The 19576-nt window shown below is 38.3% G+C and overlaps 1 protein-coding gene across 1 annotated transcript in view; it reads left to right on the top strand.

Moving 5' to 3' along the window:
* The window catches only part of fbn2 (fibrillin 2), a 69868-nt gene that overhangs the window by 8014 nt on the left and 42278 nt on the right, over positions 1–19576 (top strand). The window contains exons 6-12 of the mRNA XM_066711363.1: positions 5483–5680; positions 8452–8577; positions 12832–12957; positions 17083–17235; positions 17847–17999; positions 18840–18977; positions 19416–19535. Coding sequence (XP_066567460.1) covers positions 5483–5680; positions 8452–8577; positions 12832–12957; positions 17083–17235; positions 17847–17999; positions 18840–18977; positions 19416–19535 — 1014 coding nt within the window. The remainder of the gene's footprint in view (positions 1–5482; positions 5681–8451; positions 8578–12831; positions 12958–17082; positions 17236–17846; positions 18000–18839; positions 18978–19415; positions 19536–19576) is intronic.

The following is a 19576-nucleotide window of genomic DNA, read 5'->3' as shown; positions in this document are numbered from 1 at the left end:
AAAACTTAATGGTTCAAATTAAATTTAATGTGTGTTCCAGTTGGTTTACCTTCAGCTCCAATTAGAGTTCATTACTCAACCAGATTTATGGGGGGAAAAAATCCTTTCTTTCCGAATGGGGTGATAAAATGTTTTCAGTAGGTTGTAATTAATGCTTTTTGTGCAGGGGAATCCAGTTTTACTTTTTACAGATGTGCTTAACAGAGAATGCATGTAAATACATTGTTTAAGTCTCTGTTTCTGTCAATCACTTTTAGGCTATATTTCAGAGCCGTCGGTCAGGCCACGAGTCAGGTTTTGGAGTCTCTTTCTTTCACCATGTGATGTTGTTAATTAGTATCTCAACATTTGTACCATTACATGCAATCTGTTCATTGTCATTATGGAATAGCTTCCCTGCACTTCAGATACAGATTGGTAATGCCAAACCATCTGTAGCCCACATGACATGCATAGTCCTTCAGAAGCAGGTTGCATAAAGGACTTTTCTGTCCAGGCATCATCTGTGATACATTTCTCAGTGACATCTTATCTTCCAACAGGTATTAAACATTCTCATTTTAGAAAAGGTCTCCCAAAAAGAATGTTCTCTCTGTGACCAAACACCCATTTAAAGAGAAAAGCTTAATCTGAAGATAACATGATGACCTTTTGGATTTACTCAGTTATGTAGTGCATATCTCCTCTGTGACCACTCAGCTCTGAATTCTGCAGGGCAGTGAATGAGGCACAGAGAACATGGCTGGCTTAAATGAAACTTATGCAAACAATCTGCCAACAAAATCACCTCTGAGGTAGAGCTCTTGTGTCTAAGGGGAACCTGTAGGGAGATAAGTTGTAAATCCAATTATGTAGAGCAAGCGCAGTTTAGCAGAGGCTTTGAATTGAACTCTTATCGGATCCAAGCATCCAAGGACTTGTTTTCTGCGTCAGTCTAACATGTGCATTGTGACATCAGCAATCAAGAGATTTTCCCCAGAACAGGATACTTGATTGTAACCAGTCTGGGCACATAGAAAATGCCTTGCCATTACGTATTAGCCCATTTCCATTTTCATATTGTTAAATCGTGCTACAAATACTTTTTTTTTTTTTTAATTACATGAAAACTTTGGTCGGACATATTTTCTAGAAGCATCTATAACAGTTTCTTTTTTTTGTAAAAATAAAATATATATTCATTGGTGTTTTGAGATGTTGGTGGGGGTGGGGGGGCAGGAAGGAAAGGAGGGGAGAAAAAAGAAAGCATATTAAACTTTCCCGTCAGTGTTCAACTAAGAATTAGTCACATCTTTCGCTTCATAAATTGATACCATGTGTCAGGAAAACTTTTACATTCTCAGACACTGTGTATCCTTGAAAATACATTCATGAATCACCTGGTGGACTGGGTTCATATTTTCTTTAGTTGAATAAGCACAGGTGGGCAACAGGTGCTCTTCTTTGCTTCATTTTTTTATGTGTAGATTTTATTTTAACAAACTTAACAAGGGTAACTTTTAAAAGTTTAGAATAGAATCTGCAGGACGAGTGACCTCAAACTGTTTAAAAAATCATTCATGTCATTCTAAGACGGTGAAGTTACTTTGATAGGAATTACAAATTAAACCATTCTCACCCACCATGTTATCTATCTTGTAAGACACAGAGTAGAGTAGCAGCTACCATTATCTTCTAACACATTGTGCGGAGGTCAACTGCAGCAACATTGTTGTAGACTCAATGTCTGTCTGGACAGTAATCCTTAGACTTCTTTTGCAGATAATTATTCATTTTTCCTGTTTATTGTACTAGAACTGTAAGGAGCTTTGCTGTCATTTCTGTGTTTTGGTTTTGCTGTTTGAAAAAACTAATCTTGGCCCTCATATACAATTCAGAACAATTGACCATATGTGTAATGTTAGGCTAATTGATTGACGACGGGTAGTTTGTCAATTTCACAATCAACTAGGAAATTCCTGTCTAATTAATTAGCAAGAAATAATGCCTGGCACATATTGTTTGAATTAAACCAATCAGATACTACTGGAGGCCGTTAAAACAATATATTACTGAAATGGAAAAGATCCTGCTATTGCTATCCAGCTCATCTTTTCACTCTATCTTGGAAAATTATGTGATTTAAATATTAGACATTCTAGAAGTTGCTTCGCTGCTTTTTTCAAAGTATTTTCAGATTTTCCTATGAACTGATGTTCTAACAGATCACTGCACTGATTTCACTGCACTGGTTTTCAATTAATCTTAATAGAAAACATTAATCTTTGTATTTTTATGCTTACCACACTACAAATAAAGTACAGAAAATTAAAATTAAAATTAAAGATTACATTTGCCAGTTCACTTAAAGCAAGGACAGGCTGGGGGAGGGGGTGGGTGTGGGGGCAGGTCAGAATGTTAAAGCCAAAATTTGAATTTTGGTGGGAATCCATCTGAAGGTTTCAACGGGCACACTTCCTACAACAGCTTCACTGCGGCTTGATTCTGTGGATTTCGCTCCTTGATTTTGGTTTAGGGTGACCGCAAATTAGGTCACCAACACCTCCCTCCAGCAGAGGCAGAGACAGATTTTTATTGTGATACTGCCCATTCAGAACAACTGACAGCCTACAAGCTAAACGATTGGGCAACTGGCTTTAGCAACAGTGTCTGATTAACTGGAATGCAGATTTTTGGAATTAGAGTTTCCTTCTTGGTTACTTTGAATTGAAAGCAGGCATGGTAGAACAAATAGGACTGAGTGAAATGGACATATTCCCATCAGCTGGGAAATTCCAAACTTATTCATTAGCAGGGTATAATGTTCTCTATATGTGGTTCCAGTTAAACTTTATACACAGTGTGTGGAGGACCATTAACATCACTTCAGCGTTATAGCAGACGGAAGGTCCTGGAAGGTGAAGGACTGAACTGTTGTTTTTGCTAATTTACTGTTTGTCTTAGGAAATGATATAGTGAATTATGAAATGCCAGAAATGAGGGTGATTACTGTGCTGTTTGTTCTTCTCTGAGCATATTGTACAATAACACCGAAAACCTGCCACATGTTTACAGCTAGTTTAATAGGCTGTGTCTGAGTACATTAAAATGGTCAAACTGCATGCACGTTTTAAAACATAATGCCAACAAAATCCACTTTACCTGGATCCAGGCCTTTGGGAATGGAAAATGGAGGATTTTTCAAGTTTTCTTTTGTGAGAACATAAGAACATAAGAAAGTTTACAAACGAGAGGAGGCCATTTGACCCATCCTGCTTGTTTGGTGTCCATTAATAACTAACAGATCCAAGGATCCTATCCAGTCTGTTTTTAAATGTTCCCAATTGTCACTGTATGTCCTCCTTCACTAGGGTCATACACTGTTACGCAACCTCTTTTTCTTGACTTTCCAGAAAAATCTTTACAAATGTTATTCTTCGGATATTCCAAACTTAATTTAATTTAAGTTACATTGTTAGTCTACAATCTGCTCAGTTCGTGTGTTACTTCTCAGGCCAAACATCAGAGTGATGGCATATCTTCAGCTATTTTACTATGCCCGGCAGTCAAAACATTGGGTTATACACTGTAGCTTTTATTTAAAATCAAACTGGCTGTGGTAGGATTTGGGAGATGTTTTACTGGTTACATCCTTAAGTAGATTTAGCAGTCATGTGTTTATACTTGGGGTCCTTTGCCTCTATTAAATATATTATTTTGGAGACATAAACGGGAGTACGGTTCACAAATTCAAGTCACATACGAAGCTTATTTTTGTGTTGAAATAATCTTCAACACTTATCTGCACCAACATAGTGTACTGGGTTGAATAAACTTTGACTCCATCAACATTTCACACCTGAACATATCATTCAAAATGGTAAAGACACTTACACCAAAAACATGTTGACAGCAAATGTTAAAATATCTGTGGAAATTATACTGTACATGGGTTGAATTACATTTTTTTGTTTATCCTTTTTTATTGATTATGTATATTGACATGTTGTATATTGACTATTGTATACTGTTTTGGTGGGAAACAGATATTGGTATGCCTTCTATGATCTAATTGTCAATTGTGATGACAATTAAGACACCACTCCAAGTTCAGAAATCAATGTTAAGTTGTCACTTATTTTTTTCCAGAGCTGTATATATATCATGCATTATGATTCATTAAAATAATTTGAAATCTGAAAGGAGTCGAAATGAAAGCTCTGTTTTACTTTAATCTCCGTGGCCCTATGAATTCACCAGCTAAGACCACTGGCTGAAACACAACTCCAGCATCAAAGTAGTGGGGAATTTTCCTCGTTCCCATTTCTTTGCTCTGCAAACCCAAGCCCTTGTGCTCTGTAACATGGCAACTCTGTTCGGTTCCCCACCTTCCTCACAGCTGTGCCATGCGGCCTTTGATAGAGTCTCTCTCTTGCCAAATGAGCAACAAAGATGTCATTGACAGTGTTTTCTTTGAAAGCCAGTGTAATGGTCTCTCCTCAGAATGTGTGACACTTGCACAGGAGGGAAAGCAATTGAGGTAAACCTTATTTACTCCATATCACTAGGTCTGAAAGGAAAGTAGCCAAACCAAATAAAGTTTAATTCAGTATTTCTTAGTAGACCTTTCCACACTTTTTTGTTCTTTGTTCATGTTTGAAGTATTGAGCTGGAAGACAATCTTAATTTACTTTTACTAGTTTAAATATGTCCACAATACATGAGATTTCAAATATATGAATATAACTTATTTCTGTAGGTAACGTTAATGAAGGTGAAGTAGTAGGTTAATACACAAAGCAACATTATGACCTGTTGGAAAAAAACATAAGAAAATGGTCTCCTTTGTTTGGTTAGTACTCCTGGAAAATCCACCTAAGTGTAACTGGGCCCAGTTGGATTTTTTCATCTAAAAGAGGATTAAATCACAATGCCACTTCATTTCTAGTATTTTTCTAAGGGGAGGATCCGTCCTTTTCACTTGACTGGTTCACTGAATCCTTCCATTTATAGAAACAAAGTGAAAACCAGCAAAATTTTGGATTAGTTCAACACACCACATTTAAATTGGTAACTAATTAAAAACAAATATATTAAAAATAAGTGACTGTCAATGGATTTCAATTTGCTGCAAGATTCCCCTGAATCATGTGAACTGCTTTAAATCCACCCCTGGTTTTATGAAGTTAAGAAGTTTGGTGGATGGTGGTGCAATAAATATGAATATATGTAATGTGCAATATTTAGTATTATAGATGAAATACAAATATTTCAATGTTGACTGCTTTGTACTGTCTTAATTTTGGGTTGTCTTTCATAATTAGAAAGATAAGTCACGTTATGTTGTTATAGATAAATGCCTTTGAAGACTCCAATCAAAAAGCTTCATAGAAGATTTTTCTTTTACAATTACTTCAACTGGCAGTTGTATTGAAGCCTTGTTACTGTGTCATATTTTTACTGAAATACTGTGTTACTAATGCAAACGGTCCTTCTCTCACAGACTACCGGACTGGCCCTTGCTTTACTCAGGTGAGCAACCAGATGTGCCAGGGCCAGGTCAGTGGCATTGTCTGCACCAAGACCTTATGCTGCGCCACCATCGGCAGGGCCTGGGGCCACCCGTGTGAGATGTGCCCCGCCCAGCCGCAGCCCTGCCGGCGCGGATTCATACCCAACATTCGGACGGGAGCCTGCCAAGGTCTGTGGTTTCCCTCAGAGTAATCGTCTCTCACTTTGCTGCTCGTTTTGCTTGGTGTTTCAAGTCTTGAATTTCATTTTGATGTCAGAATTAACAGCAGATTATAGATGTTGCTGTAAACCTCTCCCTTAAAATGACTTTAACCCATGTCAAACCCAGTCTGGAGAGCACTTATTGGACCGACATATTAAGCTATAACCAACATTATTCATGTGGAGCAGATTCTCTTGGTACATGGCACATTATTTAAGTGAAATTAAGAACTTGGCTTCACAGAGTTAATCAATTTCAAAAAAGTAACTCCAAAACATTTCTTAATCAGTAGCGTTTTCCATCTAGACTCCACATTCAACCCCCTCCCCCTATTGAAAATTCAAAATCCTACTCAAAAGTCACTAGTGGCTCATAAACCAGTCATTTAACATGGGCTATAATAGTGTGGTAGTTGCCAAAGCTATTCAGACTTGGGGGAATGAGCTCAGCCTGGGCATTTTACATGGACAGTCTCCCCCGGGCGCCTGCTCACTTAAGTTTAATGTGGCATGTTATTCAGAATCAACCCCACCTGGCAGTTTCTCCCAAACTACAGGAAACACAGGTACCATTTCTGTTTTGCACTCGAGTGCCCAGCCAAAAACTGAAGCTTTCTGTGGCTGGAAACCAGGAGTATGTTTCACCTGATAGATTATACCTTGTGCTGGCTCAGTGTAGGATACTGCTAGGGGCAAGCAGCAATTTATAACAACTGGATAGTTTGACACAAATGATCAGATAGATTCATGAAGAACAAAAACAGACAAAGCTATTCCAAAGCTATTCTCACTTTAGATGTAGTTTTACTAGAACACACACTTGTTGCATGTTTTTTCATATTGGTACACTCTTTAGAGAGGCATCGGAAAATTGTGCTATTAGACTTTTTCCTTAATATTGATATTTGTTCCTAAAAATAAATTATTTGTCAGTTAGATAAAGTGTTGACAAATGCCAGCGATCTAACTGAGGGGTCATGAATTATTACCCGCCCTTAGCTGGGCATCGATGCTATGTTGAGCGTTCACTCCGCTCTTCGTTTGATGTTACAGTCAGCTGAGAATCCACCGAGCCTATCTGGACCCCTACAAACATTTTGGCTGTGCTTTCAAAGGTGCAGATCTGAAATGTCTACATACTGTTACAATTTATGTAGAAATCGTCTGCAAGCAAAGAACCTTTCTTCATATGCCAAATGTTATCACCGATACTTAAATTGAACCATATGGAAAACTTTTGTTTAATTTCTGGCACATAGGGGAGGTTTAATATGCAGATAAATTGTATTTTATCATGACCTTAAAATTTAGTATGGTTATTTCTTAAATTGAGCTGTTGAGAGATTGACTGAGAGATTAAGGGGGTAAAGAACTGTACAGAGTTCATGGTATAATTCTGTGCTTAACATTTTTCTTCTTTTGTTTAAAACTACTATAAAAATAAAATAAAAAAATGTCCTGGTTACACAGAATATCAGAAACAGCATTTCCTATAGTTAGGAGATTAGTGTTAGTGGTGAAAGACAGTTGAAAATTGAAAACTGAAGTTTGTGAAAGTATGCAAGAACTTTTTTCTAGGGAGCTTTAAGGGATCATATTTAAAGTAAACTAACACGTTCAAAAATAAATTAGTAATTATGCTCCACAACAATAACAAAAACCTATGATACTTAACGAAAAGCACCAACAATAAAAGACATTGAGATCTTTCAAATTAAAATGGTTATAAGGTAAATGATTTTTACTCATTTAGGTCATACTTTTTCTGTTGGAGGATTGGTCATCAACCTCTATTAAAAGCAAAATTTATTATTTTCCGGAATATATCAATTTCCGCCAGTCGCTTCGGTTATTTCCAGTGACTTCATCTCTCTGGCTCACACGGCGATGAAGTGTGTGCTTGTTGCAGTCGCACAGAGCAGGTCTGTGTAAAATCAAACTGATATGCAGCTCAGCCGCGTTGCACTGAGGATCTGTTCACCTACATTCACCTCAATTAAATTCTGTACAAGCACTGGAAACTAGTTCAATAACGTACTTGAAATATAGCTGTGTGTCTTCCAAAAAGCAGTTGGAGCCCCCCCTCCCCCGCCTCCTACACCCCTTAGCCATGTTTTCAAGACAAAGAACCTTTAAGAGGTTTTTGATTGAAGTGGATATTGCACTTCAATGAATAGATCACTGTTCCTGTTTTTATTGATTTATTGTTCTCAATGCACATCTAGATGCCACAAAAACACTAACTTTTATACCAGTAACAGTGACACTTTGAGAAAAGGAATCAAAATAACACTCCCAACACCAACGATAAGGATGTGGAGCTACTGGGAACAGATTAATTTAGAAGGAAGGAATATCTTTATTATCCTTGGCCACTCCAGCCATTTGGTGAAACTCTAGGTCAAGCTATGCTTTTGAGTTCAATGTCAAGGAACTTTAATGAGCATATTATCAGATTTCATTGCTTCAAGACTGGGGTTTTACAATTTGTTAAAAAATGCACCATCAAATCTGCCATGATTTGAAGATCTTTAAAACGTATGGCTCACATTTTCAAACGTGCACTGTTCATTACACTGAATCAATGCCCTTTTTAAAATGCCCCAGAGATAAGTGTTCTTTTTCCTTATTCAGACAGAGGGGCTGAGGGGCGATGTGGGTAATTTGTTCAGCCTGATTAACCCAAGGCAATTGTATTCATACTATTGAATGTATCCCCCGCTTTTACTTTTACCACAGATGTTGATGAATGCCAGGCTATTCCAGGTCTCTGCCAAGGTGGAAACTGCATCAATACAGTTGGCTCCTATGAGTGCAAGTGCCCTGCAGGCCTCAAGAAGAATGAGGGAACACAAAAGTGTGAAGGTATGCATTTTTTTTAAAACAGTTTATTCTGTTGTTTGCTTTTGTATACATGCCAGCCACTTTCCTATTTAATCCACATAATGCAAAACATTTAATAGGAATTGTCAGAAATATGTTAGCGTGTGGTTGTATAAATAGGATGATTGAAGCCATTCAATTTTTCCAGTAAGATCCTGCACGTAAAGTCAAGGAAACTCGAGTAACCCCATGGTTTTCCTCAGATGACTGCACTGTCAGAATGCAACAGGTTTGTCACGTGTTCTTGGGCTTGTCACCGCAGTCTCTTTGCTGACTCAACGCTGATGACAGTTTGCCTGAAGACTAAAAAGCTCTGATTAAAGGGCAGTGCAAAACAGGGTCTTGTACAAGTGCATCACATACCCAGCTGTGCCGTTTAATCCGTAACATTTTCGTCTGGGTGAAAATGAGCCATTGAGGTAATTGGGTTTATAAAGCAAGTACAGCACAAGAATTTGAAAATGTGCAGCACACTTTTCAGGTGCTGTCTTTGTTATGGCAGGAAATATATGGCCTGGGGGGGGCATGCTGTGAGTGAAACTGGAATAGAGTTGATGGAATGGAAGACATTTTTATTACTCTGTAATTTTAAACACCCCCTTATAATTTACAAAGGCCCCCTGCCTCCGAGGTGTCTGAGGAATTACTGAAGCCAACTGTTGGTGGAGTTTTGATTCTTGTGGCAGAGAATAGTTGTTCGTGAGCCCATTGTGTACTTGAGTAATTATTTTGAATCCTTAATTACTTGGATTAAACCTGCCCCTATCTGTGCTATAATGTGTTTGCAGTGTTTTGACTTCAGTGTATGATTGTGGGATGAGCTGAAGATTTAAGTGAAGTACTGTGAGAAAATAGTGCCTTCTCAACCAGTGATATCATTGAAATTCATTATTTTGGGAGTAACTTCGATTGACCTCTCACCTCCGCCCAAATAAAGTGTAAATACCCCGTCCGGTTCACACACGCCCAGTTCACACACGCACCGCCTCCCCTGTCATCGCCTCTGCAGCAGCTCCTTGGCTTATGCCCCAAAAATTAGGTGGGGTTTGACAGTCGGGACCTGGCGCCAGACCGTCATTCCCTCAGTCAAGCTAGTGAAGCCAAACCACTTTACATTAAACACACCAAATCGCAAATCATAGGAAATATATGCTGCCCAGTATCAAAATAAATCATACAAAAAATTATAATATAGGCATTTGGACATTCAGTTGTTGTGTTTGATCGATCAAAGTACAGTAACTGTCCCAACCATCAAACCCCACCTAATTTTTGGGGCATAAGCCAAGGAGCTGCTGCAGAGGCGTGACAGGGGAGGTGGTGGTATGTGAAATAACCAACACTGAGCCTGTGTGAACCGGACGGGGTATTTACACTCTATTTGGACGGAGGTGAGAGAGGTCAATTGAAGTTGTCTACTCCCAAAATAATGAATTTCAATTATATCACTGGTTAAGAAGCAGTATTTTCTCATAGTACTTCACTGAAAACTTCAGCTCATCCCACAATCATACATATAAGTTTCAAACTGTACTTTGATTGATCAAACACAACAACTGAATGTCCAAATGCATATATTATGATTTTTTGTATGATTTATTTTGACTGGGCAGCATATATTTCGTACCAAAATTAAGTAAGGTGTGATCTGTACAGAACATCAAGACAAGACTGTGCGATTGATCTGTTGTCACAGGAAAAAGAATTGTAAATATATCAGAATATATTCTTGGTATAATACTGTTGCCGTTAAGAATATAAAAAGTATAATATGTGATCCATGTAGATATGGTATAATGGATTTTTCAGCTGTTGCTTCTTTCCTTTGTCTGTCCTAGACATTACCTTCCACAGCACAGCTCGCCTTACAAGCTAATGAAAATTTAGAGCCCAACCCTCTGCTGTGATGCAGTTGGATCAATGTTTATATGTTTTTCAATGAATGTATACACATGACAAAGCAGATGCATATATAAAATATATATATATATATTTTAAACTTAATGAATAGTGAGAGGCAAATAAAACCTAAAGGTAAGTCTTTTACAGAAGACCTATAATTAAAGTTTGTATTCCTTTAGCTGCTGGGGACTGCTTTGATCAGTTTAAAATCTGAACCTGCTTCCACAGTCAGAGGCCTCTCATGAGGTGTTGTAATCTCTCACTCAATGTGCATTTTTACCAGACAATACTTTCATAATGTGAAACTGTATATCGGTGTCCTCAGCTTTTAGACAAATCTCCATTCTAAGGAAAGTACTCTATATTATGGTTAAATATAGTTGACGCCGCTGAATATTTACGTGGAAGTGAATGGTACTCACATGGTTTTATGGCTATGGCTACTTTTTCCAGCTGAAAGGAAGTGATCCTTTCATCAACACATACTTACGAAATTCAACTGGTGGATTTTCCATTTTTAACAATCACACACACACACACACACACACACACACATATATATAGTGTGTATACATCTATATCTATATCATCTTTTAAGACCAGGGGTGAGAGTGAACTGAATTTTACAAATTGTCCCTCTTGTTGATGCTGATTTACAATGCCCACAAGAAATGCAGTGAAAAGGTTCCTGATGAAAGCCCCTACTGTACCTTTTTGAAATAAATTCTGTGGGACTTCATAAACTGCTCTCTGCATTTATTAGTCTACAGCTAGATTTCAGTTTTTGTTTTTTCACTGCCAATCACAAGTTGTCAAATTGAGTTTTAGATATGTGAACCTGAAGGCCTAAAGTATACTTTCAGAAGCTGTAACAAAATATGGCATTTGATGATAATGTGTTTATTTTCGTGGCAATACTATGAGTTAGGATCTGCATATGTGTGATCTCAATTTGTTTTAAGTTCACCGGGCAGCTTTTGCTGTTTGCTCTGCACTGTCATTATTTAATTAATGGCTGACACTTTTGGCTGTTTTTATAAAAAGGTTTATTAAGTACTTCTCCCTAGAGATATAACCTAGAAAAGGAGAATTATTGCTATCGAGGCAGGGTTTATTTTTGTTTTTTGGCCTCGGTAGATTGTGGTTCCTCCATAAGTAATTTTACTTTACATTTTTATAAAGGTCTGCTTGCCTGAAGTTTCTCCTCAAGGTATCTGAACAGTCCTTGCTCAGACTGTTTTATCTCTCTTATTTTGGCTTTATTAGATGTTTGGGTAACAACAATGGGGTATTTTGTGAAGATAGAAGCTGTCCCTTGAATAACCTTTCAACCGTCTGTAAACTGAGCTAAAACAATACATTCCTGTTTTTAATAGTCTAACTGGGGGAAATCTGAAACAAATCCAGGATAACGACACGCTACTCATTGTCATAAAATGAAATGTAAACTTTACAACAGAAACATGTGAACTGCCTTCACATCATTTTGAACACAAATTAAATTGGAAACGAATGGATTCTCTGAATAGATATTTTTTGCTAGTCCTCACTTTTTAAACAAAATGTGTTTAATGTTTATGTTCATTTGCATAATATGGAAAGCACTCTTCTGAATTGAGCGGGTGGCTGGCACATTACATTGAATGTCAATAGATGTAAAGCACTTTATAAAGACAGAAAGATCACATCAGTGGGACTGGAAACCTATTGACCCAATTGATTGTGGTTGCCCTTGTCCTCATCTATATAATACGGGGAAACAATACAAAAGCTGAGTAGGGGGTGTGTTTGAAAACTACCAAGCCAAGTTGTTGACGACTTTGTGGTATAATTAAAAAACAATAACATTTAGGTGGGATTGTGGAATTTATTAGCTAGTGGCAAATTGAAAAATAAATGGTTCAAAAAGACTACTCTTATTTATAACCCTACCAGTGTTCTTATGTAGTTCTTGTGATGAATGCAAAACTCAAGTGTCGAGATCTTGACCTATTGTTATTTCAGTTGTCCCGCGATGCATTTTCATGAGCATAAGAACATCAGAACAAAGGAAAGTCTACAAACGAGAGGAGGCCATTCGACCCATCGTGCTCGTTAGGTGTCCATTAATAACAAAGTGATCTAAGGATCTTATACAGTCTATTTTTGAATGTTCCCAAATTTTCAGCTTCAACCACATCACTGGGTATTTTGTTCCAGATTGTGACGCCTCTCTGTGTGAAGAAGTGTCTTCTGTTTTCCGTCTTGAATGCCTCGAAGCCCAATTTCCATTTATGTCCCCTGGTCCGTAGTGTTGCATCAATGCTATCCTTTTTTGTTAACATATTTTTACAGACATAGACGAGTGCAGCACGGTGCAGGGTGTGTGTGACGGGGGTCAGTGCCACAACACAGTCGGCAGCTATTCCTGTATCTGTCCACCCGGCTACATGCAGTCCTCCGATGGCACACGCTGCTTTGGTAAGTGGTTGCATACTATTCTGAGGAGTAATGCTGTCCCCTCTTAGTAGGCAAACAGCGACCATCCAAACCTAACAAAGTCAGTCACTGAAGCTCTACATTTATTTGCCTAGAATATAAGTAGGGGACCGGTTCCAAAATATGTGCTTTGGGAATAAACAAATCATACAGAATGATTTTGCAGGGTGCCGTCCTCTTGTCTCGACTGAAGAGAAGAGTTCCCTTGACTGTAACATTTTGGTCTGCATTTATTTTCCACTGAAAACTGAAATGCAACATTTTATATCCACAGTCTTGCAAAGAGCTGTTGATTAGAGTTTTGTTTGAAGCAGTCAAAAATCGGTGCTGCCTGGCCAAACACATCCTCCCCAGCAATCCACGAGCAATTCAGTATCAGAGCACCCTGCCTATGCACATTTCTGTCGGAAACTGCTAGTGCAAACAATAGACATATCCACATAGGGGATGTATAGTGAACTGGCTGAATGTGATATTTGGTCCTGATGCTTTACCATATGTGGGAAATGGGAATATAAAATGTCACTAATCATTGTGGCTTTCAGCCCACAAATACGTCCTGTGGCAACTAATGGACATTTGGATGGATGTGTGATATGGCTATTTGACAACTAATTCAGGTGATTTTATTTGTAGGACAATCTTTGCTTTGTCACCAACCAATATGAAATCAATGTCTAAAAGGCATCATTAAAGTACAGACTCAGTCACCACATAACAAAACTCAAATGTTCAGTTTAGGAGCATAAGCATCAGCTAGAAGTTACTGATCATTAAGTTTCCATTGTTTATCGTTTCATTTTTAAAGTTAAACAATGGAAACTATATAGGTACATCAACAAAACAGAAGAGTAATTTATTGGTCAGAATGTTTAAAGAGTTATACATCTCCTGAAAACAGACCAAAGCAAAGCATCTTGTTTTTTATTTTTTTAGTTCAGTGTTAAATAACTTTAGATTTGTTCTTGCATGACTTCATGCCAAAATATTTGTAAACTTTGCTGAAGGGAAGCCAGCACTGGTAGATCCAGTCAAAGAGGTTATGCAAACAGTGGCTGTATTTCATTACCTTTACAAGGCAAGTGTGTGACATCAGTTTACTTGATACCTTTGACTGCACGTTTTCTTCTTCATCAGAGAGATATTTATTAAGTCATGAAGGCATTGGTCAGATTTCTGCAAATTTCCCTCTATTTCACTCCATTTGAGAAGAAGAATAATACAGTTGCAAATGAAATAATTGATTGATGTATTTGTATGCACAACTGTTTAACTCTCATGTGTTTAAATTGTTGTAAAATGCACCTGTAAGGATGTTAATAAATGTGTTTTATTAGGGGGCCAGTGCTGAGAGGTTTGTCCTGTAGTGTATAATGGTTGTCATGGCAAAAACCTTCACAAGGAAGAGACACAACACATACTAGACTGTGAACAGCTGTATAAATAAGCGGAAGCATGCACATAAATCTCTAAATATGAAACTACTTCATTACAATTCATTACAGGCAGTGCCTTCCAGAGAGTGACTTACATGATATTTTCTTTCCTAATGATGCAGCCAGAATAACACAGTACCTGTATGGACTGGAGCTCTTGTTGTCAAGACCTTCAGTGGCTCTGAAGGGTTTGATTTATAGCATCACATTAGGTGTAGGTACCACACATCCCATTAATTATAGTAATGTAGCAGTACTGTAACAACCTAGCCCTGCATTGTGTAGCTCCCCCACCCTCCTCCTCTCCTCACTTCATTAAAAAACAGCCTCGACGCACTATTAGCTACCTGACAAAATGTGTTTTATTCTCCGCTCTTTATAGCACTTATGAGCCTCCGGGAGAATTGTATTGCAGATCTCATTATCCTGTGCAAAACGCTTGGCCACCAGGGAGCATGTTTTGACAAGTACAAAATGCAGGCAATTTGAAGGGTTTGATTTTCCGCTCATGTGACCTGTGATGTGGTAGCAGTGTGGGCTCAGAGCAAAAGCTTGCCTCTGTATGAAAGTAACAATAACAGCTGCCCTACCTGAGCTGTGCCTTTCATTGGCATTAACATTACAGAAACTGGATGTAGGGAATCTATGCAAAACATTTACATTGAGTCTTTGTATGCATTGGAAACTGACTTCCTGTTAAGTTTACACCTAATAACATAATAATAATATTTTAGAATTTAATTTTCTGTAAACATACTTATGTTCTATCACACCAAATCATTCCCAATCTTCTATTGAATGTTTAAAATTATTCAAATCGGTACCTCCACAAATAGTCTAAATGTAGTCTATACTACTATTTAGACTTATTTTCCTTAAAGAAAAATAAAAGCCTCTATTATAATAACAATGACAACAAATTGATAGTATTTTGAGAAGACTGTGACACGGTCATGGGAGACTGCTGTTGTTTATGTCTGAGTGAGTAAAAGCCAGAGGCTAGTGGTTTTATTTTGCAGTCAGTGCACATGAATCAGTTGCAGATTCATAAAATTGGCAACCTTTTTTCGATTTTAGTCACAGAAATCCCCTTTATATCTCAGAGCTTGAGAACTGAGTGTAATAATAATATCTTGCCAACACTTCAAAGACTCAGAGCTCCTTTCTCTGCCAGCCACACACACATCTGGCCCCATTCCTGTTAACAGTCAGCAGTTGTTAGCACATCAGCCACATCATAACAATCTCCAACATTCAACATAGTTATCATGGTATTAAATAATGAAATTCCACTGAATTATTCCAGAATACAGCATTTATGGAGGAGGGGAGGAGTAAGGACTTCACAATCGAATGGGATTGTCATCTTTGGTGTTGCTTTTATTAAAATTACCCATTTACGTTCTCAAATGGCTTACTTAGTGGGTTTCTATTAAGTCGAAGAAAGACATTCTTGACATGAACCAACAAGCAGGTCTGATTGTAAACAGTTATACACTCTCAAAAGACTTGTGCGAAGTGACAAATGGAAATACAAATATAAATATGAGTTACTAAGGTGAGAATGCTGCCCTGTTGCTTTCATCCCAGAGGTGACAATTGTGGTGTTTTCCAAAGATGATCAGAGATGTTTTCTGCTCAGTAGTCCAAGCATCTAAAATATTTCTCAAAAGCTGGAGGGGAAATTAAAGAGCAGAACCTTGCAAAAGCATCCAGCACAATTCTAGATTTAAAAAAGCACAATTGTTACAAATGGATCTTTAAAAGATTGGAAGTTGTTAAGTGCTGGACTAATAACTCCTTTAACTCACAATTGCAAGACCTTATCAGATATGTCACATTATCCTGATCTAGTAAGTATTTTAAGTATTTATTCAATCTTATTCTATTGCTTTGAATTGAATGTCAGTAAAATGCTTAATCTCATGCACTCAGACACACATATGCAAATAAACACCATTTTGAATTTTAAAAGACAAGATGCCTGGATTGCTCCAGTTTCCAAGGCTCTTTGACCTACATACTGTAGGAAACCCAGTTGTTTTAAATTAATAGATTTTCACACCACGCTGAGTAAGCAGGAGTCCAGCCTGCAAAGATTGCATAAAGTGTGTGTTTTGTTTTTCCCTTCAGTGATACTTGAGACGTGAAGGAGTCTCCTTGCTGGGCGAAAGCTTTTAAAGGAGCCTTGTTTCGCAGCATGTGCGGCAGAGAGCTTAACCAGTCTTCTTAGCTGCGATAGTATGTTGTGACTTAAGTTGCGTGACCTTTGGCTTCCCATTCCTCTGGCAGATTTCTGTAAGATTTCACAGGTCCCCTACAGCAGGGCCCCCTGGGATAATGATGTTAAAGCAGATGCCAAGATTTTCAAAATGTCAAGGGTTTACCACTTTAGGATCACAGGCTGCAATGCTCCTATTCTACCAGATAGCAGAATGTATGGGGAGTCAAATGGCTAACCTGGATCCCAAGACTGTGAATAGAACAGATTCTATCAATCTGAATAGTGTTAAAATATCAAGGACATTGATAAAGCACAGTTTTTACTTTTTGTTGTTGAGTAAGGGTGCCCACCCAGGTAACCCCACTGGAGAGTGCAATAAGAGCCAGTAAATTAATAAAAGTGCAGAGATCTCCCTCAGGCCAGTGCTGACCATGTCCTCTCCCCCAGACCGCCGGGCGGGGACCTGCTTCTCCGGCCTGGTGAACGGCCGCTGTGCCCAGGAGCTGACGGGACGCCTCAGCAAGATGCAGTGTTGCTGCGATTCGGGCCGGTGCTGGGCACTGGGCTCTGTGCCAGAGATGTGCCCGGTCAGGGGCTCGGGTGAGGAAATGAACGTCTCACACAGGCCATAGAAATGAGAGCTGGCAGCACCAATGAAAGCAGGAATCACTTACAATAAATCTGGATTAAGCAACTATAATTGGACATAAAAGTAATTGCTTCTTTTAACTGTAAGTGGCAGTTAATAACTCTCCGTACCCACTCTGATGCCAGCCGTGTTGTGGTTTAGACAAGGTGTTTGTCAGTTTAAAGGCAACAATGAAGGGGGAGACAACTATAACTCCTTCATTCCTTCTAGTTGAAGCTACATTCAACCAGTGTTAAACACAATTAAGATAAGTGGTTTATCATTTCAGAAAATGTTAGTAGATTCAAGCTGTTAAAGTGGCTAGTCACATTTTTTCCCACTTTTAGGTAAACAAATATTTAAATCCTAACCCTACAACATCATCACCAATCTCTTGAAACATTTATGTCGCATTACTTCCTACACTAATGTAAAAACTGAACAGAATTTTATATCACACTTTTTACTTACAGCATGTATGTCACGATGCTTATGTGAAGTTGACATCCTTTGAGAATGGTTTTCTATGAAGGGATGTGTTTTCTTTTATAAACAAGAAACCTCACCTCTCCCTTCACTCTAGAGGAATACCACAGGCTGTGCATCGATGGCATACCCGTGAGGGTGGATCCAGGAATCGTGGGACAAAGAGTGGATCAATTGTGGCCCAATGAGTTCGATCCTACGCTCAATGGGAAACATGTGACCTTCAGCAACGGAAACGGACACAAGCTCGGTGAGATGAATTCATTTGTTGTGCAAAGTACTAAGACTAAGTTCTTTTACTAGCATGTAACAGAGTCTTAAATCTTCAAACACCTGTAAGGATAAAGACACTGCGGCTACCTCACACAAAGCATTTTCCTGCAATTGACTTCCTGATATAACTGAAAATGTTGCTTTTATTTAAGTAACGTGTAGTTTACCTCACCTCATTTTAGAATTAAATAGAAGTAAAATATAAATTCATTTTTTGAAACAAAGGTTTTTCCATCAGCTTTTTTCTGTTCTCTTTCAGGTGGCATTTTTATTTTTTCAGTTGTGGTATAATTTTAAATCCCATGGCGATAAAACAATCCCCTGCTTTTCCAACTGATTACAACATAACCAGTTTAAAATCATAATATATTGTTTTACAATATATTATGACACAGCACTTGATAAGGTGGATGGTCAGTCTGAGTCTACAGTAGGCCGGTGGTCCCCCTGTGGTCACTTCTGTTTTTTTTTGATACCTCAACTTCAAGAATCAGTAAAGGAGAGATGGGGAAAACATCAACCCGACATTTAGAGGAAGTCAGTGGCTTGCACTTAAAAGTGGGAAAAATTCTAAAATAATTTCCAACTTTCAGTAGTTTTTTGGTGTTTAAAACGAATTATTGTTTTTAGGAATGTATTGTTTAAGATTTTAAAACGTAATTGTGAGTTTAATAAAGAAGGGGAGAATAGTAAAGATGAGTGTGATTTAGACGCAATGTGAGGTGAGAGAGCAGAACAACCTGCAACATGCCGTTTCAAATTTAAAGCACCCAGCACCTGAATACTCATATCTTCAACTTGTTGATTTATTTCACAGCAACCCTGAACCAAACAGTGGACATCTGCCAACAGTTAGCCAATCTGTGCCTCAACGGCCGCTGTATCCCAGTCCCGTCCAGTTATCGCTGCGAGTGCAACATGGGGTTCAAACAGGATGTGCGTGGAGAATGTGTCGGTAAGAACCGTGAGGGGATTCAAATCAAGGACACTCTGCTGGAGCCTCTTGTTTCCAAACATCATCTATGACATCTTCATGTCTTTGAAAGAACGATACAAGTAATAGAAGAATTAGAAGTCAAATAAAAAATATATATATATCCTCTCGTGCACTACGTGGTTCTGATCGATACCTCGGCTTGTCTTTACTTGTGGTAGTGTCAACATCAGTTATTAATGCAGCATTGTGTTTCTGATATAAATGCTAAATTACATTTATACTACACAATTTTGTTTTATTTTTACGCAAAGAGAAATGTATACACACTTTCTTCCTACGTATGTGCCCACTTTTGTCGTGATTATATCCTCATTTAGAAACTACAGCATCAAAAATGAACCGTAGACAAACTGTCACCTTTGCTAATTGGCACTGTTTCTCCTTTTTTGCACACAGACATTGACGAATGTTTGTCTAACCCCTGCACCAACGGGGACTGTGTGAACACACCTGGTTCCTACTACTGCAAATGCCACTCGGGTTTCCATAGGACCCCTGCCAAGCAGGCCTGCATCGGTGAGACTTTTTTGATGTATGACAGCATTGCCACCAGAATG

Source organism: Amia ocellicauda, chromosome 8 (assembly GCF_036373705.1).
Source record: "Amia ocellicauda isolate fAmiCal2 chromosome 8, fAmiCal2.hap1, whole genome shotgun sequence".
NCBI lineage: Eukaryota > Metazoa > Chordata > Actinopteri > Amiiformes > Amiidae > Amia > Amia ocellicauda.
The sequence above is the reverse complement of the archived record's forward strand: the minus strand, read 5'-3'. Positions and strand labels throughout refer to the sequence as shown.